Here is a 26,700-nt window from a genome sequence, read left to right as displayed (position 1 = left end):
AAATCTGAAAGTGACTCATCTTTGTGTCTATGACCGACTTAATATCTTTTGTACCATCCTACTTCATAAAGGATGAATAAACAAATAAGCCCCTGCAATTTGTGCAATAAAATTTACAGAGAAAAAAAAATGTTACTGCCTATTAAGGAAGAAAAATCCAATAACAATATGAATATTGCTATAACTAGATATTGCTATGAATATCAAAGATAATTTCCTTGCAGGGAACCACAGAGCACTGCCTGTGGGTCATAAATCATTTTGGACACTATATTAGGGTTGAAAAATGAGTCATGGATTGACCAATGGTACCAGACTTAACAGCTGTTGCTTTAGAAAAGAATGTATAACAAACATTAATACATAAAAATATAATACTGTCTCTTTAACCCTAAAGTGACTATTGTGTGTATTGTCATCCGGAAGTGACCTGAAAGGAAGCGCTTTCAACTACAGTCCTCCATTCCTTGCTAACTTATAACAAGTAAAGAAGGAAAAATGTCAAACAAATTAAGGTCCTCCACTCCGTGAGACAAATAGGAGTAAGGAGGAAGAAGCGGTCTTGGCACCCTTTACTTTGGCGCTCTGCATAAACTCTGCCCCTCGTGGGCGTACCGCCAGCTATCTCCCGGTCGCCATATTCAATTACATATGGCAATGATCTATCACTTGAACGGTTATATAGACACAACTGTATTGGCAAACTCTTAGTCGCCGAGCGAGACAAGACAGTATGACAAAATAAGTCTGATAGCTTGCTGTCCTAAAGAACAGCCTTACCGGATCAAAAACCCTGCCCATCGTGGGCGTAAATCATCTCCCAGTCGCCATTAAGTATAACAAGATTAAAACTCCGGTAGGGACAAACACAACCGCCGTTAAATATATCCACAATAACAAAGTGTATATCTGTTAGGTATTGAACCCAGGTCCCCAGCATTCTAGGCAGTATTGCTAAACATTGTGCTAGGGAGACACTTTGACAAAGCTTAAGTTTATAGTGTCTTAAGTAATAAAAATATGTGCAGCCAGCGTGCAAAAAGGACCTAGTCCCCATACAAGAATATCACTGCGACATGCTGTCAGGGAAAAGCTCTTCACTGACAGAGCCCCTGATTCCCATAAACATATGTAAGTGCAGAAAACCCTGAGGTATATAGGTCCCTTGAGGAATATCCTATAGAGAAATAAAGACTGCACTTACCTCTTATGCTGTCCGACAGCAAGACAGCCTCAACAGGGTTCAGAGGTCCATTGGGTCCCTCCTGTAGTCCTGCAGAAAGATGAAGCCTGAGTTAGAGTCAGCTTAGGCCATCACAGAAAGGGCAGCATCACAGTATGGGAGGCGCAGTGAGAATTATGTCCCACAAGTTCCCATTGCTTTAAAGCCACTGAATGCTTCTCTTTTAATCTGAAGAGACTGATCTGGTCTAGGCTACACCCCAGAATAATGCAGCACTCAGCAATACCCCTTTTAAAACAAACTCTTGATTGAAGAATCTAAAACTAACACCTCACTCTGCCTCTTCCTATCACTAACACAGCAAAGAGAATGACTGGAGTGGGAGGGAAGGGAGGAGCTATACATACAGCTCTGCCGAGGTGCTCTTTGCCAGGAGGCGATATCCCACAAGTAAGGATGAAATCCGTGGACTCATCTTATCTTGTAAAAGAAAACATAATTTGTTAGAACTGATAAATTCATTTCTTTCATAGTGGCAAAAGTCCATGAGCTAGTGATGGGATATACATTCCTACCTGGAGGGGGCAAAGTTTCCCTAACCTCAAAATGCCTATAAATACACCTCCCACCTCACTCATACTTCAGTTAAACGTATAGCCAAGAAGTGAGGTGTTTAAAAAAAAAAAAAAAAGGAATAAAAAAGCATACAAAAAAAGAGAAACTGGAAAAAATAATGTGCTTTATACACACACAAAAAATAAAAAATAAAAAAAATTGGGTGGGTCTCATGAATTCTTGCCACTATGAAAAATGAATTTATCAGTTAAGTTCTTACATAAATTAGGTTCTTAAGTGGGAAGAGTCCATGAGCTAGTGACGTATGGGATATAATACCCAAGATGTGGAAGTCCATGAGTCACTAAAGAGGAAGGGATAAAATTAAAAACAGCTAAATCCGCTGAGAAATTAAATACAAAGAAAAAAATATTACGTTTTCTTAACCCTTTGAGTGCTAAGCACTTTCCCACCTGGGTGCTAAGCTGTTTTAAGGTTTTTTTTATTCATTTTTTTCAGATTCCCAAGACTTACACTGTTGGAAAAGTTAGGCGATTACCTTTCCAACAGTGGGTCTTGGGGGTCTGTAGCTGCTTAGATGCCTGAGATACAGGCTTCTAAGCAGCATGTCCCCTGCTCCTATACTTAACATTGTGAATTTTAAATAAAGTTGCGCGGTGACGTCATAACATCATTGTGCATGACGTCAACCCGCATAACGTGAAGCCCCGGCGATGCCGGTCACTATTCGGGCCCAATCGTCGGGGAAGGAGCGGGTGGGAGCCCCCAGATCTCCCTCAAGATGGGAGAGTGCTAGTGACAGCTCTGAGTCGTCGTTAGCACCAGAGTGGGAAACGGACGGCTCAGAGCCGTCTTTAGCACTCAAGGGGTTAAAAATATCAGAAAAACTCAAATCAAAAGGCATTAGAATCAAACTGAGACAACTGTACTGATGAACCTTTCTACCAAAGGCTGCTTCCAAAGAAACATCAAAATGGCAAAAATTTAGTAAAAGTATGCAAAGAAGACCAAGTTGCTGCTTTGCAAATTTGATCAACTGAAGCTTCATTCTTAAGAGCCCAAGGAGTGGCAACTGATCTAGTAGAATGAGCTGTAATTCTCTGAGGCGGAGACTGCCCCGCCTCCAAATAAGCTTTGTGAATCAAAAGTTTCAACCAAGATGCTAAAGAAATAGCAGAGGCTTTCTGACATTCCCTAGAACCAGAAAAAAAAAAATAATAGACTAAAAGTCTTTCTGAAATCTTTAGTAGCCTCTACATAATATTTCAAAGCTCTTACCACATCCAAAGAATGTAAAGACCTTTCAAGAGTATTCTTAGGATTAGGACACAAAGAAAGAAAAACAATTCCTCTATTGAGGTTGTTAGAATTCACAACTTCAGGTAAAAATTTAAATGAAGTCCGCACAACAACATACTTTTTTGATAAATAAAAAAAAAAAAAAAAAAAAAATCAGATAAGGAGACTCACAAGAGAGAGCAGACAACTCTGAAACTCTTCTAGCAGAAGAAATAGCCAAAAGAAATAACACTTTCCAAGAAAGTAGTTTAATATCCAAAAAATGCATAGGCTCAAAAGGAGGAGCCTGCAAAGTTTTCAAAACCAAATTAAGACTCCAAGGAGGAGAAATCTATTTAATAACAGGTGTGATACAAATCAAAACAGTGAATGTCAGGAAGTTTAGCAATCTTTCTGTAAAATAAAACAAAGATTAGAAATTTGTCCTTATAAAGTATTAGCAGACAACCCTTATCCAAACCATCCTGAAGAAACTAAGATCCTAGGAATTCTAAAAGAATGCCACAAATAATCATTAGTTGAACACCATGAAATATAGGTTTTTCAAACCCGATAATAAATGTTCCTTGAAACCGACTTACGAGCCTGTATCATAGTGCTAATCACTGAGTCAGAGAAACCTCTATGACTAAATGTTCAATTTCCATGCCATCAAATTTAGAGATTTGAGATCCTGATGGAAAAACGGCCCCTGAGACACAAGATCTGGCCTTAAAGGAAGTGGCTAAGGCTGGCAACTGGACATCCTGACAAGGTCCGCATACCAAAACCTGAGAGGCCAAGCAGGAGCTATCAGAAACACATAAAATTGTTCCATTATGATCTTGGTGAAAACTTTTGGAAGAAGAACCAGAGGCAGAAAAATGTAAGCAGGTTGGTAAAACCAAGGAACTGCCAGAGCATCTACCATCTCTGCCTGAGGATCATTGGACCTGGAATGGTATCTTGTTCAGACGCAAGGCCATCAGATCTATTTCTGGAGGACCCCACATCTGCACCAATTGAAAAAAACAGATCTGGATGGATAGACCACTCTACCGGATGACTCTCCTGTCAACTGAGATAATCTGCTTCCAAATTGTCTACTCCTGGGATATGAAATGCAGAAATTTGACAAGAGTTTGATTCCGCCCAAGAAAGTATCAGAGATACTTTGTTCATTGCTGAAGGACTAAGAGTCCCCCCTAGATGATTGACATATGCAACTGTAGTGATATTGTTTGTCTGGAATTGAATATAAAGTTCTCTCTTCAATAGAGGTCAAGCCTGAAGAGCTCAAAAAATAGCACAGAGTTATAAAATATTGATTGGTAACCTCGCCTCCTGAGGTTCCCAAACCTCTTGGGCTGTCGGAGATCCCCAGACAGCTCCCCAACCTGTAAGAATTGCATCTGTTGTGATCACAGTCCAGGAAGGACAAACAAAGGAGGCCCCTTGAACAATAAGGTGATGGTTTAACCACCAAGACAGAGATTGTTGAATGTTGGGACTTAAGTATATCAACTGTGAAATCTGAATATAATCCCTGCACCATTGGTGCAACATGCAAAGCTGAAGAGATCTCATATGAAAACGAGCAAAGGGGATCGCGTCCGATGTGGCAAGCATGAGACCTAAAACTTCTATGCACATAACCACTGAAGGGAATGATAGAGACTGAAGATTTAGACAAGCTAACACTAACTTCATTCTTCTCTTTTCTGCCAAAGAAAGAATCATGGACACTAAATCTATCTGGAAACCTAAAAAGGTTACCTTTGTCTGAGGAATCAAGAAACTCTTTTGTAAATTGATCCTCCAACCATGTCTTTGAAGAAACGACACAAGTTGTTTCATGTGAGATTCTGCTAAATAAACTATTGAGCTAGTACCAAGATATCGTCCAAATAAGGAAACACCGCAATAGCATGCTCTCTGATTACAGATAGAAGGGCACCAAAAACTTTTGAAAAGATTTTCAGAGCTGTCTCTAAACCAAAAAGAAGAGCGACAAATTGGTAATGCTTGTCTAGAAAAGAGAATCTCAGAAACAGATAGTGGTCTGGATGAAACGGAATTTTAGGATAAGTGTCCTCTAAGTCTATTGTGGACATGAAATGGCCTTGCTGAACAAAAGGCAGAATAGTCCTTAAAGTCACCATATTGAAAGTTGGGACTCTTACAAAACGATTTAAAGTTTTTAGATCCAGAATTAGTCTAAATGAATCTTCCTTCTTTGGGACAACAAACAGATTTTAATAAAAACCCAAGCCCTGTTCCAGTAGAGGAACCGGAACAATCACCCCTGAAAGCTCTAGATCTGAAACACACTTCAGAAAAGCCAGAGACTTCACAAGGTTTGTTGGAACATGGGAAAGGAAGAATCTTCCCATGGGAGGTCTTTTTCTGAAGCCTATTTGATGCCCCTGAGAAACAATATCCTGAATTTTGGACAGAAGCTGCCCAAATGTCTTGAAACAATTTCTATCTGTCCCCCACCAGTTGAACTGGTTTGAGGGCCGCACCTTCATGCAGTCTTAGGAGCTGTATTTGGTTTCTCATAAGGCTTGGATTTATTCCAATTTGTGGATGGTCTCCAATTGGAAAAAGAGGCCTTAGGGGAAGGAATGTTTTTTTGTTCCTTAGACTGACGAAAGGAACAAAAACGATTGGGAGCTTTAAATTTACCCTTAGATTTATAATCTTGAGGCAGAAAAACTCCATTACCCCCAGTGATAGTGGAGATAATAGAATCCAATTGAGAACCAAATAAATTATTACCTTGAAAAGAGATACCATATCAGCATTCCATGATTTAAGCCATAAAGCTCTTCTAGATATTAAATCTATGTCTTTAGCTATTCTATCAATCTTAATATCAAATATAGCATCACAAATGAAATGTTTAGCATGTTGAAGTAAAAGAACAATGTTAGACAAATCAGGATCTGATAACTGCTGTGCTAAACTGTCCAACCAAAATGTTGAAGCAGCAGCAACATCAGCTACAGAAATAGCAAGTGTAATAATATAGCCAGTATGTAAATATGCCTTCCTAAGATAAGATTCAATCCTCCTATCTAAGGGATCCTTAAAAGAAGTACTATCTTCCATAGGAATAGTAGTACGTTTAGCAAGAGTAGAAAACAAAATGTATGCTTACCTGATAAATTTATTTCTCTTGTGGTGTATCCAGTCCACGGATCATCCATTACTTGTGGGATATTCTCCTTCCCAACAGGAAGCTGCAAGAGGATCACCCACAGCAGAGCTGTCTATATAGCTCCTCCCCTAACTGCCACCTCCAGTCATTCGACCGAAGACCAGCAAGAAAAAGGAGAAACTATAGGGTGCAGTGGTGACTGTAGTTTAAAAATAAGTCAAAAAACCACCTGCCTTAAAATGACAGGGCGGGCCATGGACTGGATACACCACAAGAGAAATAAATTTATCAGGTAAGCATAAATTTTGTTTTCTCTTGTAAGGTGTATCCAGTCCACGGATCATCCACTACTTGTGGGATACCAATACCAAAGCTATAGGACACGGATGAAGGGACGGACAAGGCAGGCGCTTAAACGGAAGGCACCACTGCCTGTAAGACCTTTCTCCCAAAAATAGTCTCCAAAGAAGCAAAAGTATCAAATTTATAGAATTTAGAAAAGGTATGAAGCGAAGACCAAGTCGCCGCCTTACAAATCTGTTCAACAGAAGCCTCATTCTTAAAAGCCCATGTGGAAGCTACCGCTCTAGTAGAATGAGCCGTAATTCTTTCAGGAGGCTGCTGGCCAGCAGTCTCATACGCTAAGCGGATTATACTTCTTAGCCAAAAAGAAAAAGAAGTTGCCGAAGCCTTTTGGCCTCTCCTCTGTCCAGAGTAGACAACAAACAATGCAGATGTTTGACGAAAATCTTTAGTAGCTTGTAAATAAAACTTTAAAGCATGAACCACGTCAGGATTGTGTATGGGACCTGGCGATTTGAAAATTTGAAGCCTGTATCAGAATGTCGTCAAGGTAAGAGCTACTGCTATACCCCACGGCCTTAGGAACGCCAAGAGTGACCCCAGAACCTTCGTAAAGATTCTTGGTGCCGTAGCTAACCCAAAGGGAAGAGCCACAAACTTGTAATGCCTGTATAGGAAGGCGAACCTGAGAAACCGATGATGATCCCTGTGTATCGGAATGTGAAGATAAGCATCCTTTAAGTCCACGGTAGTCATATATTGACCCTCCTGGATCATAGGTAGGATGGTTCGAATAGTCTCCATCTTGAAGGATGGGACTCTGAGAAATTTGTTTAGGATCTTGAGATCCAAGATTGGTCTGAAAGTTCCCTCTTTCTTGGGAACTATTAACAGATTTGAATAGAAGCCCTGCCCCTGTTCATCCTTTGGAACTGGGTGGATCACTACCATAACTAGTAGGTCTTGAACACAATGTAAGAATGCCTCTCTCTTTATCTGGTTTGCAGATAATTGTGAGAGATGAAATCTTCCTTTTGGGGAAGAAGCCTTGAAGTCCAGAAGATATCCCTGGGACACAATTTCCAACGCCCAGGAATCCTGGACATCTCTTGCCCAAGCCTGGGCGAAGAGAGAAAGTCTGACCCCTAACTAGATCAGTTACCGGATCGGGGGCTGATCTTTTATGCTGTCTTAGAGGCAGCAGCAGGTTTTTTGGCCTACTTTCTTTTGTTCCAAGCCTGGTTAGGTCTCCAGACCGGCTTGGACTGGGCAAAATGTCTCTGTTTTGTATTAGAGGAAGTTGAAGCTGCGCCACTCTTGAAGTTTCGAAAGGCACGAAAATTAGTCTGTTTGGTCCTTAATTTGTTGGACCTATCCTGAGGAAGGCCGTGACCTTTTCCTCCAGTAATATCAGAAATGATCTTCTTCAGTCCAGGCCGAATAGGGTCTGCCCCTTGAAGGGAATGTTGAGAAGCTTAGACTTTGAAGTAACGTCAGCTGACCAGGATTTAAGCCATAACGCCCTACGCGCCTGAATAGCAAAACCTGAGTTCTTAGCCGTTAGCTTGGTTAAATGAACAACAGCGTCAGAAACAAATGAATTGGCTAGCTTAAGAGCTTTAAGCTTGTCAAGGATATCATCCAATGGGGTTTCTACCTGTAGAGCCTCTTCTAGAGACTCAAACCAGAAGACCGCAGCAGCAGTGACAGGGGCAATGCATGCAAGGGGCTGGAGAATAAAACCTTGTTGAATAAACATTTTCTTTAGGTAACCCTCTAATTTTTTATCCATTGGATCTAGAAAAGCACAACTGTCCTCTACGGGGATAGTTGTACGCTTAGCTAGGGTAGAGACTGCTCCCTCCACCTTAGGGACAGTTTGCCACAAGTCCTGTGTAGCGGCATCTATGGGAAACATCTTTTTAAAAACAGGAGGGTGAGAGAACGGTACACCTGGTCTATCCCATTCCTTAGTAATAATTTCTGAAAACCTTTTAGGTATTGGAAATACATCAGTGTAAACAGGCACTGCATAGTATTTATCCAATCTACACAATTTCTCTGGGACTATAATGGCGTCACAGTCATCCAGAGTTGCTAAAACCTCCCTGAGCAACACGCGGAGGTGTTCAAGCTTAAATTTAAATGTAGACATATCAGAATCAGGTTGAAGTGTCTTCCCCGAGTCAGAAAAATCACCCACAGATAGAAGCTCTCCTGCCTCAGCTTCTGCACATTGTGAGGGTATATCAGACATAGCTACTAAAGCGTCAGAGAGCTCTGTATTTTTCTTAGCCCCAGAGCTGTCTCGCTTTCCTTGTAACCCTGGCAGTTTGGACAGTACTGCTGTAAGGGTATGATCCATAACTGCCGCCATGTCTTGTAAGGTAAACGCTATGGGCGCGCTAGACGTACTTGGCGTCCCTTGAGCGGGAGTTATAGTTTCCGACACGTGGGGAGAGTTAGTCGGCATAACTTCCCCCTTGTCAATTTCCTCTGGTGATAAATCTTTTAAAGCCAGAATATGGTCTTTATAACTTATAGTAAGATCAGTGCATTTGGTACACATTCTAAGAGGGGGTTCCACAATGGCGTCTAAACATAATGAACAAGGAGTTTCCTCTATGTCAGACATGTTTAACAGACTAGTAATGAGACCAGCAAGCTTTGAAAACACTTTAATAAATGTGAAAAAGCAGAATATAAAAAAACGGTACTGTGCCTTTAAGGGAAAGAAATAAACACAATAACTGCAAAACAGTGAAAAATGCAGTTAACTCTATGAAATTTTTACAGTGTATATACTAAACTAAAATAGCATTGCACCCACTTGCAAATGGATGATTAACCCCTCAGGCTCAAAAACAAAGCAAAAAAAACAAGCAAAAAAAAAAAAAAACGGTAAAACCGTTATAACAGTCACAAGCAAACTGCCACAGCTCTACTGTGGCTCCTACCTTCCCATAAAACGACTTTTGTAGTCACAAAAACCGTTTACAGAGGTCCAATATGTCAGGGGACTCCTTCAGGGAAGCTGGATGTCTCAGAATGTAAAAATAACTGGGCAATTAGAGCGCGAAAATAGGCCCCTCCCACCACGCACTCAAAGTCAGAGGGCCTTAAAAACTACTCCTAAGAGTAAAATAACAGCCATGTGGAAAACTAGGCCCCCAAATAAATATTTATCACCCTTAGTAAAAATTTAATATACTAAGCCATAAGAGCAAGTAACATGAATATTACCCTTTACTGCAAGCATGATGCCAGTCATTTATTAAATCACTGCAATCAGGCTTACCTTAAATATATCAGGCAATGTCAGCATTTTCTAGACTCCTTATCTCTCTAGAAAAAAAAAAAATATATACTGAACATACCTCAGGGCAGTTAATTCTGCCAGCCGTTCCCCCAGCTGAAGTTTTTCCATACTCTTCAGTTATGTGTGAGAACAGCAGTGGACCTTAGTTACAACCTGCTAAGATCATCAAAAACCTCAGGCAAAACTCTTCTTCTAATTTCTGCCTGAGGTAAAAACAGTACAACGCCGGTAACATTTAAAAATAACAAACTTTTGATTGAAGATAAACTACACTAAATCACCACATATCTCTAGCTACTTCCCTTGTCGAGAGCTGCAAGAGAATGACTGGAGGTGGCAGTTAGGGGAGGAGCTATATAGACAGCTCTGCTGTGGGTGATCCTCTTGCAGCTTCCTGTTGGGAAGGAGAATATCTGACAAGTAATGGATGATCCGTGGACTGGATACACCTTACAAGAGAAATAGCGCCATCAACCTTAGGGACTTTCTCCCAAAACTCTAAATTGGACACAGGTAAAGGATACAATATTTTAAACCTAGAAGAAGGATTAAAAGAAGTACTAGGCGGGGGGCGGAGCCAGCTGTGAAAGAGAATGGACGCAACTCTATAGAGCTCCCGCATGTCATTCCTTATAGGGGCCTCAAAATAGCTGTTAAGCAAGCAGACAAGCTATAAAAATCTGACTGGACTACTAGCAGACCTAAGATGACCTAGATATCTCTTTTTTTTATGGTTTCCCTACTGCCTTTCTAACGCTAGATTGATTCTGGAGGAGTGAGCAGACCCAAATGTTAGATCAGTAAATGGTGCAGCTGGACTCTGATCTCCGTCTCCCTCACGGATCTTACAGGTTATTAAACATCTGAATGCAGAAGGAGTAACATAGGGAGATGGAAGTGGCATAATTCGGAAGCCATAACCTATCTATAAGACGCAGGAACAAACGGCGCGAAAAGAAAATCTCCATTGCTGCCAGTGACGTCACAAGCTATTGGGAAGTCGGAGGCCTACTTGGGGTGCTAGCCTACAGTAAGAACCACTACAAAGATGGAACTCATCTACTCTTTATTGGAAGATATGTCTTCACGTTTAGACCTACACCATACTGCCTGCTTAGATGTGCTACATTGCAGGGACAACCCATTATTGGTCCCTACCCCTTCGGTATCCACACATGATCTCAACTCTGGGGCCTCTTTAGCCCGGGGCGGTGCACTGGAGCCCCGGCATTGTCCCGTGGTGGCAGGTACCTCCTACACTCAGAGCGCTCAACGGAGGGCTCCCGAATCCAGGGAAATTCATACAGAGGAGGGAGAGGCACCCGCTGAGACCTCTCACCCAGTCAGCCAAACAGAGTCGCCAGAGTATACCGGGACCGCTCAAAAATTTGGTGACACATATTTAGCGGATCAGTTGTACAGTCCACGCAGCCTGCTTACATCTTCTTATGCTGACTGTATTCCTATTACCTGGAGTGTAGGCGATCTTGGCCCCGGAGGATTGCGGTCTTATGCAGACACTTTTTTCAGCTGCCGCTCTGGAGTTGGGTAAAATGAAGAAGCCTGCTACTTTTCGTTACTTGGTCAGCACTTGGTTCAATAGGCTAATGACCAATAGTTATTCCTCAATGTTGTTTAATGACTGAGTCAGGATCAGTGGAACGTTTTGTTAGGTTACTCTGCTGTTGACTGCCTATTCATGTTACCTCTCATTATTTGCATGTTTTGTTAGTTTGTCTTTGCACCCTTAGAGGGTTGATCTGTATATCTCAATCAGCAGTTCATTATGCAAGTTCTGCTATGTGATAATTCTATATTTACTTAAGCTTTCCCGCTACCACTTCCAAATGCATCATTATTATATCCTAACATCAGTGTACCATGAGCTGGGAATGATGGGGTAAAGATAGTTTAATGTATATCCTTAGACTAGCCTAATTTTGTTTTATCTAAAGTGCTTAGGTAACTCTCTGTATCCACTGAATTCTTGTGGTGCTGGGGCAGTGTGGGGGTACTAGATCCATTTATAACTCAGCTTATTTATCTTCAGTGCACTAAAGGGTGCATACAGTAACTTTGTTTTTTTTTATTGTCAAGTTTGTCTGTTAAATATTACTTTTTACATGTCATACTAGTCCATATGGGGCTTTTACCTTCTCTCAGCCGGCGAGAGTTGGAAGGGTTCAATAGTCTTAACATATAACACCCCATAGGCATTGTCACAGACCAGCTTTCCTGTCCCTTGATGTAGTTACTTGTGAAGTTGGGTAAAGGTCTTAATTTCTCTCAATTGGGTCTGCCCCCCCCCATATGCTGCTCTCTTCAGCGTAAGGCCCTTATATATTGAAGTTCATGTCAGTGGGAGTAGCGACCCCAGTTGGGTTCCTGTAGACTCAAATTTTATTTGTCGTCCTATTTTGTCTCCCACAATCTAAATTGCCAAGGTTACGATTTAAGGGTTTGAGAGTTACATCTATTTTACCCCTATCTTAGTGTATATTATAACATCAGCTTAATCAGTTTAATGTTCTTTATATTATCTCTTCCTGCATCTAAGGCTTATGTATCATATTATATAAGTATACATAGATTCATTCTGGAGCAAAAGTAGATAACAGATCTGTACTGTCTATATTCAATCTACCCCCCCCCCCCGGGTTAACGCAAGTTCCTAGGGGGTAATATTAGCCACTCACCCAAAGTCAGTGTACATAAGAGTTAATATAGGTATCAGTGGGAATAATATAGCACTTCTGTTAGTCTACCTTTATTGACTGTTGAGTTATTGCCATGTATTGAATACTAACGCACTGTATGTCTCTCAGCATGTAGATGTCAACTCTATTTCCCTCTATATACTATAATATCACAGGCCCTCAATAAGGGAGCTTACTGAGAAGGCAGCAGTAGAATGTAGATGGTCAGATCATATACAGTATCACCACTATAGAGCTGTTATTTTAATGAGTTAGTATAGAGTAAACGATGCAATAAGCACAGAAGGGCTCCGCTAGTACATAGATGTAGCGCATGTACAGCAACAAGATGCATATAAGTATCCATAGAGTCATTTTGGAGATAATTTGACAACAGATCTGCACTGCCTATTTTTCAGCTGCCGCCCTCCCCCCTCTCCCCTTCGGGGTTAACGTAGCCATTCACCCAACGCAGTGAATTATTTTCTGCGGTGTTAATCCGCATCCTTACATTTATTTAGATCTAGAATACATGCCCATTAGTGGCTATATGTCATAATATTTTTTGATTCTAAATGCTACAAGAATGTTCAATATATTTTTTATTCACAGCTATTGTCATTACTATCATTCCTCTTTCCTATATCATTAGCCTTGTCAGGTTCAAGAGCATTACTTCAAGCAGATGAGGAACATAGCTAAAGAAAAAGAGGTTTCATTATTATGTATATATTCTCTCTTTTGTTTTTATTTTTATTTTTTATGTAGACTTAACTATCTCTAGAAATGGCATGATATTCTTTGTACATTGTGTGTTGCAGAGGTCATCCATGGTTTCATATGTCTGCAGAGTTAATATATATGTTGTCATGTAATGAATGCTGTATTGCTAATAACCTCAATAAAAAACTTTGATTTAAAAAAAAAAAAAAAAAAGAAGTACTAGGCTTAGAACATTCCTTAGTAATCATATTAGAGATAGCAACTGAAATAGGAAAACCTTGAGTAGTAACCTCAGAAGTCTTAAAAACAGAATTCAAATGTTTGCTATTCTTGTTATCAAGAGGACTAGATTCCTCAATACCCAAAGTAAACAATACTTCCTTTAACAATGAACGGATATATTCCATCTTAAAAAGAAAGGATGATTTATAAATTTCAGAGTCTGAAGTAGGATCCTCTGAGCCAGAGAAATCCTCATCAGCAGAAAATATTTCAGTATGTTGTTGATCAATACAAACTTCATCAGAATTATGAGAAGGAGAGACATTTTACATTTATTTGAAGACAGAATAGCCTTCTCTATGGCTGCAGCAATATAATATTTTATATCTACAGGAATATCATGTACATTTGACTGTGAAGGTTAAACAGTTTATGTATTTGTACTTATAGAAACATTATCAGCATGAAACAATTTCTCATAACAAGTGCCACATACTTGAGCTGAAGAAGGAAGATCAGCCAATTTACAACATATACACTTAGCTATGGTAGATCGCCATCGCAAGCTTAATTTGCCTGCGAACATTTGAAAAAAACAAGACCGAATTTACAACTAGCTGGAACCTCAGGTAAGAAAAAATTTACTACATTTCTCCCAAACTTAATTTTTCCATGCTGAAACTGTTTGACTGCAAAGGGAAATAAACATAGACCTGACTCATGGCAAATATATATAAAACTTTAAAAATTTAAAGTGCCAAACATAGCTGAGTGTGTCTTAAAAAAACATAATTTATGCTTACCTGATAAATTACTTTCTCTTACGGTGTATCCAGTCCACGGATTCATCCTTACTTGTGGGATATTCTCATTCCCTACAGGAAGTGGCAAAGAGAGAACACAGCAAAGCTGTCCATATAGCTCCCCTCAGGCTCCGCCCCCCAGTCATTCGACCGACGGTTAGGAGAAAAAGGAGAAACCATAGGGTGCAGTGGTGACTGTAGTTTAAACAAGAAATTTTAACCTGACTTAATTGCCAGGTCGGGCCGTGGACTGGATACACGTAAGAGAAAGTAATTTATCAGGTAAGCATAAATTCCGTTTTCTCTTACAAGGTGTATCCAGTCCACGGATTCATCCTTACTTGTGGGATACCAATACCAAAGCTTTAGGACACGGATGAAGGGAGGGAACAAGACAGGTAACCTAAACGGAAGGCACCACTGCTTGCAAAAACTTTCTCCCAAAAAAAGCCTCCGAAGAAGCAAAAGTATCGAATTTGTAAAATTTGGCAAAAGTATGCAGTGAAGACCAAGTCGCTGCCTTACAAATCTGTTCAACAGAAGCCTCATTCTTGAAAGCCCATGTGGAAGCCACAGCTCTGGTGGAATGAGCTGTAATTCGATCAGGAGGCTGCTGTCCAGCAGTCTCATAAGCCAATCGGATGATGCTTTTCAGCCAGAAGGAAAGAGAGGTAGCAGTTGCTTTCTGACCTCTCCTCTTACCAGAATAGACAACAAACAAGGATGATGTTTGTCTGAAATCTTTAGTTGCTTGTAAATAGAATTTTAAAGCACGAACCACATCAAGATTGTATAATAGTCGTTCCTTTCTTGAGGATGGATTAGGACACAGAAAAGGAACAATGATTTCCTGGTTAATATTCTTATTAGAAACCACTTTAGGAAGAAAACCAGGTATGGTACGCAAAACTACCTTATCTGCATGGAACACCAGATAGGGTGAATTACACTGCAAAGCAGATAATTCTGAAACTCTTTGAGCAGAAGATATAGCTACCAAAAACAAAACTTTCCAAGATAATAACTTAATATCTATGGAATGTTAAGGTTCAAACGGAACCCCTTGAAGAACTGAAAGAACTAAATTTAGACTCCATGGAGGAGCCACAGGTTTATAGACCGGCTTGATTCTGACTAAAGCCTGTGCAAACGCTTGAACGTCTGGTACTTCTGCCAGACGCTTGTGTAACAAGATAGACAGAGCAGATATCTGTCCCTTTAAGGAACTAGCTGATAACCCTTTCTCCAATCCTTCTTGGAGAAAAGACAATATCCTTGGAATCCTAATCTTACTCCACGAGTAACCCTTGGATTCACACCAACAAAGATATTTCCGCCATATCTTATAGTAAATTTTCCTGGTGACAGGTTTTCTAGTTTGGATCAGAGTATCTATGACTGATTCAGAGAACCCACGCTTAGATAGAATTAAGCGTTCAATCTCCAAGCAGTCAGCTGCAGATTTGGATGCAAGAATGGACCCTGTATTAGAAGATCCTGCATCATTGGCAGTGTCCATGGTGGCACAGATGACATGTCCACTAGGTCTGCATACCAAGTCCTGCGTGGCCACGCAGGCGCTATCAGAATTACCGAGGCCTTCTCCTGTTTGATTCTGGCTATCAGACGAGGGAGAAGGGGAAACAGTGGAAAGACATAGGCCAGATTGAAGGACCAAGGTGATACTAGAGCATCTATCAAAGCAGCCTTGGGGTCCCTGGACCTGGATCCGTAAAGAGGAAGTTTAGTGTTCTGACGGGACGCCATCAGATCCAACTCTGGAATGCACCAAAGCTGAGTCAGCTGAGCAAATACCTCCGGGTGAAGTTCCCACTCCCCCGGGTGAAAAGTCTGACAACTTAGGAAATCCGCTTCCCAGTTGTCTACTCCTGGGATGTGAATCGCAGATAGGTGGCAAGAGTGATCCTCCGCCCACCTGATTATCTTGGTTACTTCCTTCATCGGTAAGGAACTCTTTGTTCCTCCCTGATGATTAATGTATGCTACAGTCGTGATGTTGTCCGACTGAAATCTGATGAACTTGGCCGCCGCAAGCTGAGGCCAAGCCTGGAGCGTATTGAATATCGCTCTCAGCTCCAAAATGTTTATCGGGAGAAGAGACTCTTCGAGACCATAGGCCCTGAGCTTTCAGGGAGCCCCAGACCGCGCCCCAGCCTAACAGACTGGCGTTGGACGTTACGATGATCCACTCCGGTCTGCGGAAGCACATTCCCTGAGACAGGTGATCCTGAGACAACCACCAGAGAAGAGAATCTCTGGTTTTCTGGTCCAGTTGGATTTGAGGAGACAAATCTGCATAATCCCCATTCCACTGTTTGAGCATGCACAATTGCAGTGGTCTGAGATGAATTCGAGCAAATGGGACTACGTCCATTGCTGCTACCATTAATCCGATTACCTCCATGCACTGAGCTACAGATGGCCGACGAATGGAATGAAGAGCTCGGCAAGTGCTTAGAAGCTTTAACTTTCTGACCTCCGTCAGAAATATTTTCATTTCTACCGAGCCTATTAATGTTCCCAGGAAGGGAACCCTTGTGAGTGGGGACAGAGAACTTTTTTCGGTGTTCACCTTCCACCCGTGAGACCTTAGAAAGGCCAGAATATTCGTATGAGCCTTGGCTCTGGGAAAAGACGACGCCTGAATCAAGATGTCGTCCAGATAGGGTGCTACTGCAATGCCCCGCAGTCTTAGTACCGCTAGAAGGAACCCTAGCACTTTTGTGAAAATTCTTGGAGCGGTGGCCAAACCGAAGGGAAGGGCCACGAACTGGTAATGCTTGTCCAGAAAAGCGAACCTTAGGAACTGATGGTGATCTTTGTGGATAGGAATATGAAGGTACGCATCCTTTAGATCCACGGTAGTCATATATTGACCTTCCTGGATCATCGGTAAGATTGTCCGAATGGTCTCCATCTTGAAGGATGGAACTCTGAGGAATTTGTTTAGAATTTTTAGATCCAGGATTGGTCTGAAAGTTCCTTCCTTTTTGGGAACCACAAACAGGTTTGAGTAAAAACCCAGTCCTTGTTCTGTAATTGGAACTGGACATATCACTCCCATCTTGATTAGATCTTCTACACAGCGTAAGAACGCCTCTTTCTTTGTCTGGTCTGTAGACAGACGAGAAATGTGGAACCCTCCCCTTGGAGGAAGGTCCTTGAATTCTAGAAGATATCCCTGAGCAATCATCTCTAATGCCCAGGGATCGGGAACATCTCTTGCCCAAGCCTGAGCAAAGAGAGAGAGTGTCTGCTCCCTTCCAGATCCGGTCCCGGATCGGGGGCTACCCCTTCATGCTGTCTTAGCAGCAGCTGCAGGCTTCTTGGCCTGTTTACCCTTGTTCCAGCCCTGCAAAGGCTTCCAGGTTGCCTTGGGCTGTGAAGTGTTACCCTCCTGCTTTGCGGTTGCAGAGGTTGAAGCAGGACCGCTCCTGAAGTTGCGAAAGGAACGAAAATTAGCCTTGTTTTTAGCCTTAAAAGGCCTGTCTTGCGGGAGGGCATGGCCCTTTCCCCCAGTGATATCCGAAATAATCTCTTTCAACTCTGGCCCGAAAAGGGTCTTTCCCTTGAAAGGGATATTCAGTAACTTAGTTTTAGACGACACATCGGCCGACCATGATTTCAGCCAGAGCGCTCTGCGCGCCATGATGGCAAAACCAGAATTTTTCGCCGCTAACTTAGCTAATTGCAAAGCAGCATCTGTTATAAAAGAATTAGCCAGCTTTAGAGCTTTAATTCTATCCATAATTTCGTCATATGGAGGTCTCTGTCTGGAGCGACTCCTCCAGCGCCTCAAACCAGAAAGACGCTGCAGTAGTCACAGGAATAATGCAGGCAATAGGTTGGAGAAGGAAACCTTGTTGAACAAATATTTCCTTTAGTAAACCTTACAATTTTTTATCCATAGGATTTTTGAAAGCACAACTGTCTTCAATTTGTATGGTTGTGCGCTTGGCAAGTGTTGAAATTGCCCCCTCTACCTTAGGGATCATCTGCCATGCGTCCCGCCTGGGATCAGTTATAGGGAACATTTTCTTAAAGATAGGGGGGGGGGGGGGGGGGACGACAAAGGGTACACCTGGTCTCTCCCACTCCCTATCCACAATATCCGCCACCCTCTTCGGGGGATCGGAAACGCATCAGTGTATACAGGGACTTCTAGGAATTTGTCCATTTTACACAATTTCTCTGGGACCACCATGGGGGTCGCAATCATCCAGCGTAGCTAATACCTCCTTAAGCAGTACGCGGAGGTGTTCCAGCTTAAATTTAAACGCTAAGGAATCTGATTCTGCCCGCTGAGAAATATTTCCTGTATCAGAAATTTCTCCCTCGGACAGCACATCCCTCACCGTCATTTCAGAGTGTTGTGAGGGTACAACAGATAAACCTTCCAAAGCTTCTGATAGCTCATACTCTGTTCTTAAAACCGAGCTATCACACTTTTTAGGAAAAACTGGCAGTTTGGATAAAAATGCATGGAATTATCCATGACTGCTGCTAATTGTTGTAATGTAATAGGGGCCAATGCGCTAGAGGTACTAGGCATCGCTTGCGCGGGCGTGACTGGTGTCGACACATGGGGAGAAGAAGGTGGACTATCCTCATTACCTTCTGTTAACTCTTTAAAATGCATAGATACATTAGCACACTTAAAACACAAATGTAAAGGGGGTTCCACCATGGCTACTAAACACATAGAGCAACATCTATCTGTAGGTTCAGACATGTTAAACAGACTTAGACAGCACTCAAAGACTGAAAAATACAATTTAAGAAAAAACGGTACTGTGCCTTTAAATAATAAAAGCGCACACTTTTTTACTAAATGTTCAAAAATAATCCAATCTTTCTGAAAATTTCACCACACGATCTTAATGCTTGGTAATGATTGCACAGCAAATATCAAGTCAATTAACCCCTTAATGCCCGAACCGGAGCAACCTAAAGCTGACAACCGGTTAGCAAACTACAGCACCATGCCACAGCAATCTGCTATGGCCCTACCTTGCCCCTGGGGATTAGTTTGATGAAAAATAAGCCTCTATGAAGTCCAGTTTTAGGACCCTCCACGTGAAGCTGCATGAAGCTGTCTGCAATATGAAGTGCGCAACTGAGGCGCGAAATTTAGGCCCCCTCCCTCTCCACTCCAGAGTTGTGGGGCCTTCAAAACCCTAAATAGGTGTCTAAAATTCTGCCATGTGGAAGAAAACGCCAAATAACACTCCAAAAGTGATAAAAACATGTATAGTGATTATATTTTACTAAAAAATAATCGACTGCCCTTTAACAGTGTCCACCAGTCATATAGCCCTGTTAAATAAGCCTTCCTTCTATACTGAGTCTCAGAATATGGCTTACCTTCCCCACATGGAGATTCTTGTCAGTCTTCTAGCATTACTAAGTCTTGACTAGAAAAAGATGACTGAACATACCTTGTAGCAGTTAAGCCTGCAAACTGTTCCCCCCAACTGAAGTTTTCTTGGTACACCTCAGTCCTGCGTGGGAACAGCAGTGGATTTTAGTTACAACATGCTAAAATCATTTTCCTCTCAGCAGAATTCTTCATCACTTTCTGATAGAGAGTAAATAGTACAAACCGGCACTATTTAAACAAACTTTTGATTGAAGATATAAAAAACTACAAATCTAACACCACATTCACTTTACCCTCACGTGGAGATGCTACTTGTTAGAGCGGCAAAGAGAATGACGGGGGGGCGGAGCTATATGGACAGCTTTGCTGTGTGCTCTCTTTGCCACTTCCTGTAGGGAATGAGAATATCCCACAAGTAAGGATGAATCCGTGGACTGGATACAACTTGTAAGAGAAAAGAGATTATATATATATATATATATATATATATATATATATATATATATATATATATATATATATATATATATATATATATATATATATATATATATATATATATATATATATATATATATATATATATATATATATATACATATACATACACCTGAAGACACCCATCCACATATAGCAGACAGCCAAACCAGTACTGAAACATATCAGCAGAGGTAATGGTAGAAGAGTATAATGTTGATCTGTAAAGTGAGGTGGCAGATGAATCCCCACGACTGAATTTACAGGGAGCTTTAAAATAGATTTCCCATAGGTGAAAACAAGGCATCATTAGGCAAATACTCCCTTCACATCCCTCAAACAAACACTGTACTTTGAGAAGAACTGGGCATCAAAATGCTTAGAAGCGCCTTTCACAGAAGAAATCAAGCACGACTTGCTTCACCATCCTCCAACGAAGGCAAAAGTTTGTAAAACTTAAGTATGAGCGAGGTGGGAGGTGTATTTATAGGCATTTTGGAGGTTTGGGAAACTTTGTCCCCTCCAGGTAGGAATGTATATCCCATACGTCACTAGCTTATGGACTCTTGCCACTTACATGAAAGAAACACCTCAAATTTAGTACTTTGTAGTTATTGTTTTGTTTTTTTTTAATCTGACTGCGCAGAACACCCATGCAATAGCATCTTTAAAAATGTAACTCAAGTCCTGGAAAAAAAATTGTTAGAGCATCAAGATTACACAGACATACATATATACACATACATATAAACATACACACATATGGATAAATATGCATTTTTTTCAAAAATCTAAGAAACCGATAATAAATTCCAAAAAGGTAATTCCTGTCCTCACACCAGTTACCATTAAAATTGGTCCAAACCTTGCAATATGCCTTAGTTATTAAAAATTAACTTTGACTTCAGAAACATAACCTTTATCTGAGAAACCTTTACCATTGATATTCAAGGATTCGGTAAAGTAGTATTCAGTGGAAACTATTTTCAGGTCTGGACGAGGAAATAAACCCAGAGAAAGGACATTTGGGAAACTAAAGAAACCAACAATAGTCCTACAAGTAGTAAGAAAAGAAAATCAAAGGCTCTTAGACCCTCTGTCGTATTTATTTAATCATTTGCAGAAGCAAAACAGTTCACAAAGTACTAAATTTGAGGTGTACTTTGCAATCTTTTCCCTTGTTGTCATCTATTTCTGGACAGAAAAGCATCCTTGTGAAAAGACCAATAATTGTGATTAACCTTCTACGGAAGTTCAAACAGCCTGAAATATAGATTTTAAAAACTGATGGGTTTCTGTGAACACAGCTGATGAGTGACATTTGCAACAGACAAAATGACCAACTGAATATGAACAGGACACTAACACAGCATCATGCATTGTCTCAGTTTCTAAACATTTACGAGAAAGGATGACTCTTGGGGAACGGATCCAAAACTCCTCCCCAACTGAAGACTGGCATCCATGGAAATATGCAATTTGACTGCAGAAAACTGGAGCCCCTGCACCTTGACAACCATTGACTGGGGGAGACCCTTACAATGAGAAAAATGAATTCTCTAAAAAAGCAAACCAGAAAAATCTAATAGGTCTATGGAATTGTAGATAAGTTGTGAGACAAAGCCCATCTGGGAAAGATAGCCTGTAAAAACCATACCAAAAGGAACAGTCTAGTGAACATTAAGCTTTCATGATTCAGATAGGGCATGCAATTTTAAACAACTTCCCAAATTACTTTTACCATCAAAATGTGTTTGTTCTCTTGGTATTCTTTGTTGAAAGCTAAACCTAGGTAGGCTCATATGCCAATTTCTAAGCCCTTGAAAGTCGCCTCTTATATCAGTGCATTTTGAAAGTTTTTCACAGCTAGATAGGGCTCGTTAATGTGTGCTAATAGAGAACAGTATGTTCACTCCCGTGAGTCAGCACTGATTGGCTAAAATGCAAGTCTGTCAAAAGAACTAGGATCTTCTCAGACTAAGAACCCTCTGCACGTGGTTGAAATCCATGCAAGCTTGCACCAACTTTGTAATGTTCTGCTCTACAACAAATATGAATGCCAAACTTGTTGCTGGAATAATTCTCAAAAAATGAACCTGATTTTATGATTCTAGCAAGCTTTTGAAATGACTGATATGCCAACCAACAGTCAGAAGCATCTTAAAAAACCAAGTATGATTGACAAGACTCCAGCTCTCCTGAGCCTATTACAAGTATGTTGACCAGATAAGGGGACAAAGATATATATCATGTGACTCTCTTTACCAGGGGTGTTGCCCAAACCTCTCTCTCAAGACATATTCAAGAATAATTTTCATTTCCGTTATCAACAAAAAGGGAACTTAGAAATGGCTTAAGTATCTGAAGCACAGGCAGTTTTAGAAAGCAAGCAGTTGTGACTAGAAGGCGCACACTTCAGACAGTTCCACACATTTGCATAAAACAAATTCTAAGAAAAACACAAAAAAATGCACCAGTAAGTCAATCGCACTGAAGTTGTCACAAGCCCTGAGGGCCCAGTGTCCACAAAGAACAGGCATGCATCACAGAGCCCATCCCCTACAGGATTCTGAAAGTCCAACAGCTACAGGCTCATAGGCTACCTACTCTTCCTGATCATTTTTTCCCTCTAAAGTATGTGTTGCATTTTTTTTTTATGTATTTTTGCATATGTAAATGTAAAATAAACCCAAGCATACAACTATAAACATCAGACAGCTGAGCTCCTGAGAGCATTTTAAGCATGAAAATGAGTGTGGAATTTTACAAGGGTTATTCTATGGTGTCTGGGGAAAAAAAAAAAAAAGGTGATGGGATTAAGTTTTTTTTTCTCTAGGTCTAAATTCATATGGGGGGGGGGAGACAATAAAAAAACAAAACAAAACAAAAAGGCATATCAAAAACATTTATAAAGTTTACCAGGAATGAGGGCTGTTGTGATGATTATGTCAACATCTTGACACTGTTTGGCAAACAGCTTCATTTCAGCATCAATAAACTCCTTAGACATTTCCTTTGCATAGCCTCCTTGGCCTTCTCCAGATTCCTTGAGATGAACCTCCAGTGGCTCAGCCCCAAGGGACTTAAATTGTTCCAAAGCAGCAGCTCTAAGGAACAAACAAAAATGGAAGGTTTAAAAGATGTTTTTGGTTTCACACAATATTTCAATATACTTAATTTTTAAAACGTTTACAATGAAATGTATTTTATCTGCTCTTTCTGACATTTACTTCTGGATAGTGTTTTTTCCATAGCCTGCAGACTGCTAAACAGTGATTACCTGACTAGAACAAATTCATTTTTACCCTAATTTGCTGTGACTAAGGCAATAAGATAAAAACACACTCAACAGGCTTTTTGCCGATTATGCACCTAAACTTAAAGGGACACTCAATTCAAAACTTTCATGATTCAGATAGAGCCTGCAATTTTAAATCAACTTTACAATTTATTTCCATTAACAAAATGTACAGTATTTTTATATTTACACTTTTTCAGTGACCAGCTCCTACTGAGCATGTGCAAGAATTCACAGAACATACGTTTATGCATTTGTGATTGGCTGATGGCTGTCACATGATACAAGAGGAGTGAGAATAGACATACCTTTGAAATTTGCCAGCGGAAAAAAAAAAAAAAAAAAAAAAGAAAATCTACTACTCATTTGAAGTCCAGACTAAGTGCTATTGCATTGTCTATTTATCATGAATGTGTTGGTTATGCAAATCTACTGTATTTACTGGTCCTTTAAACAACCTCTGCAGCATCCAGCTAACCACAACTGAAGTTTTTGCTATTTATTTTCATTTCTTAACTATGGGTGCATGCGACTGAGCATTACAGCACATGCACACTTCTGCCATAAAGAATAAAGGACTCAGCCACAATGGTCTGTAGAAATATGGCAAAAAAATATAAAAACAGAATTTATGTTTACCTGATAAATTACTTTCTCCAACGGTGTGTCCGGTCCACGGCGTCATCCTTACTTGTGGGGATATTCTCTTCCCCAACAGGAAATGGCAAAGAGCCCAGCAAAGCTGGTCACATGATCCCTCCTAGGCTCCGCCTACCCCAGTCATTCGACCGACGTTAAGGAGGAATATTTGCATAGGAGAAACCATATGGTACCGTGGTGACTGTAGTTAAAGAAAACAAAATATCAGACCTGATTAAAAAAACCAGGGCGGGCCGTGGACCGGACACACCGTTGGAGAAAGTAATTTATCAGGTAAACATAAATTCTGTTTTCTCCAACATAGGTGTGTCCGGTCCACGGCGTCATCCTTACTTGTGGGAACCAATACCAAAGCTTTAGGACACGGATGAAGGGAGGGAGCAAATCAGGTCACCTAAATGGAAGGCACCACGGCTTGCAAAACCTTTCTCCCAAAAATAGCCTCAGAAGAAGCAAAAGTATCAAACTTGTAAAATTTGGTAAAAGTGTGCAGTGAAGACCAAGTCGCTGCCCTACATATCTGATCAACAGAAGCCTCGTTCTTGAAGGCCCATGTGGAAGCCACAGCCCTGGTGGAATGAGCTGTGATTCTTTCGGGAGGCTGCCGTCCTGCAGTCTCGTAAGCCAATCTGATGATGCTTTTAATCCAAAAGGAGAGAGAGGCAGAAGTTGCTTTTTGACCTCTCCTTTTACCGGAGTAAACAACAAACAAGGAAGATGTTTGTCTAAAATCCTTTGTAGCATCTAAATAGAATTTTAGAGCGCGAACAACATCCAAATTGTGCAACAAACGTTCCTTCTTTGAAACTGGTTTCGGACACAGAGAAGGTACGATAATCTCCTGGTTAATGTTTTTGTTAGAAACAACTTTTGGAAGAAAACCAGGTTTAGTACGTAAAACCACCTTATCTGCATGGAACACCAGATAAGGAGGAGAACACTGCAGAGCAGATAATTCTGAAACTCTTCTAGCAGAAGAAATTGCAACTAAAAACAAAACTTTCCAAGATAATAACTTAATATCAACGGAATGTAAGGGTTCAAACGGAACCCCCTGAAGAACTGAAAGAACTAAATTGAGACTCCAAGGAGGAGTCAAAGGTTTGTAAACAGGCTTAATTCTAACCAGAGCCTGAACAAAAGCTTGAACATCTGGCACAGCTGCCAGCTTTTTGTGAAGTAACACAGACAAGGCAGAAATCTGTCCCTTCAGGGAACTTGCAGATAATCCTTTTTCTAATCCGTCTTGAAGGAAGGATAAAATCTTAGGAATCTTAACCTTGTCCCAAGGGAATCCTTTAGATTCACACCAACAGATATATTTTTTCCAAATCTTGTGGTAAATCTTTCTAGTTACAGGCTTTCTGGCCTGAACAAGAGTATCAATAACAGAATCTGAGAATCCTCGCTTCGATAGAATCAAGCGTTCAATCTCCAAGCAGTCAGCTGGAGTGAAACCAGATTCGGATGTTCGAACGGACCCTGAACAAGAAGGTCTCGTCTCAAAGGTAGCTTCCAAGGTGGAGCCGATGACATATTCACCAGATCTGCATACCAAGTCCTGCGTGGCCACGCAGGAGCTATCAAGATCACCGACGCCCTCTCCTGATTGATCCTGGCTACCAGCCTGGGGATGAGAGGAAACGGCGGGAATACATAAGCTAGTTTGAAGGTCCAAGGTGCTACTAGTGCATCCACTAGAGCCGCCTTGGGATCCCTGGATCTGGACCCGTAGCAAGGAACTTTGCAGTTCTGACGAGAGGCCATTAGATCCATGTCTGGAATGCCCCACCGCTGGGTGACTTGGGCAAAGATTTCCGGATGGAGTTCCCACTCCCCCGGATGCAATGTCTGACGACTCAGAAAATCCGCTTCCCAATTTTCCACTCCTGGGATGTGGATAGCAGACAGGTGGCAGGAGTGAGACTCCGCCCATAGAATGATTTTGGTCACTTCTTCCATCGCTAGGGAACTCCTTGTTCCCCCCTGATGGTTGATGTACGCAACAGTCGTCATGTTGTCTGATTGAAACCGTATGAACTTGGTCCTCGCTAGCTGAGGCCAAGCCTTGAGAGCATTGAATATCGCTCTCAGCTCCAGAATATTTATCGGTAGAAGAGATTCTTCCCGAGACCAAAGACCCTGAGCTTTCAGGGATCCCCAGACCGCGCCCCAGCCCATCAGACTGGCGTCGGTCGTGACAATGACCCACTCTGGTCTGCGGAACGTCATCCCTTGTGACAGATTGTCCAGGGACAGCCACCAACGGAGTGAGTCTCTGGTCCTCTGATTTACTTGTATCTTCGGAGACAAGTCTGTATAGTCCCCATTCCACTGACTGAGCATGCACAGTTGTAATGGTCTTAGATGAATGCGCGCAAAAGGAACTATGTCCATTGCCGCTACCATCAACCCGATCACTTCCATGCACTGAGCTATGGAAGGAAGAGGAACGGAATAAAGTATCCGACAAGAGTCTAGAAGTTTTGTTTTTCTGGCCTCTGTTAGAAAGATCCTCATTTCTAAGGAGTCTATAATTGTTCCCAAGAAGGGAACCCTTGTTGACGGGGATAGAGAACTCTTTTCCACGTTCACTTT

At 41.1% G+C, this 26,700-nt stretch overlaps 1 protein-coding gene across 1 annotated transcript in view; it reads right to left on the bottom strand.

Moving 5' to 3' along the window:
- NNT (nicotinamide nucleotide transhydrogenase) overlaps nt 1-26,700 on the bottom strand; it is a 441,005-nt gene that overhangs the window by 296,205 nt on the left and 118,100 nt on the right. Inside the window, exon 7 of the mRNA XM_053701258.1 lies at nt 23,064-23,251. Coding sequence (XP_053557233.1) covers nt 23,064-23,251 — 188 coding nt within the window. The remainder of the gene's footprint in view (nt 1-23,063; nt 23,252-26,700) is intronic.

This window comes from Bombina bombina, chromosome 2 (assembly GCF_027579735.1).
Source record: "Bombina bombina isolate aBomBom1 chromosome 2, aBomBom1.pri, whole genome shotgun sequence".
Lineage (NCBI taxonomy): Eukaryota > Metazoa > Chordata > Amphibia > Anura > Bombinatoridae > Bombina > Bombina bombina.
This window is presented reverse-complemented; position numbering and strand designations above follow the sequence as displayed.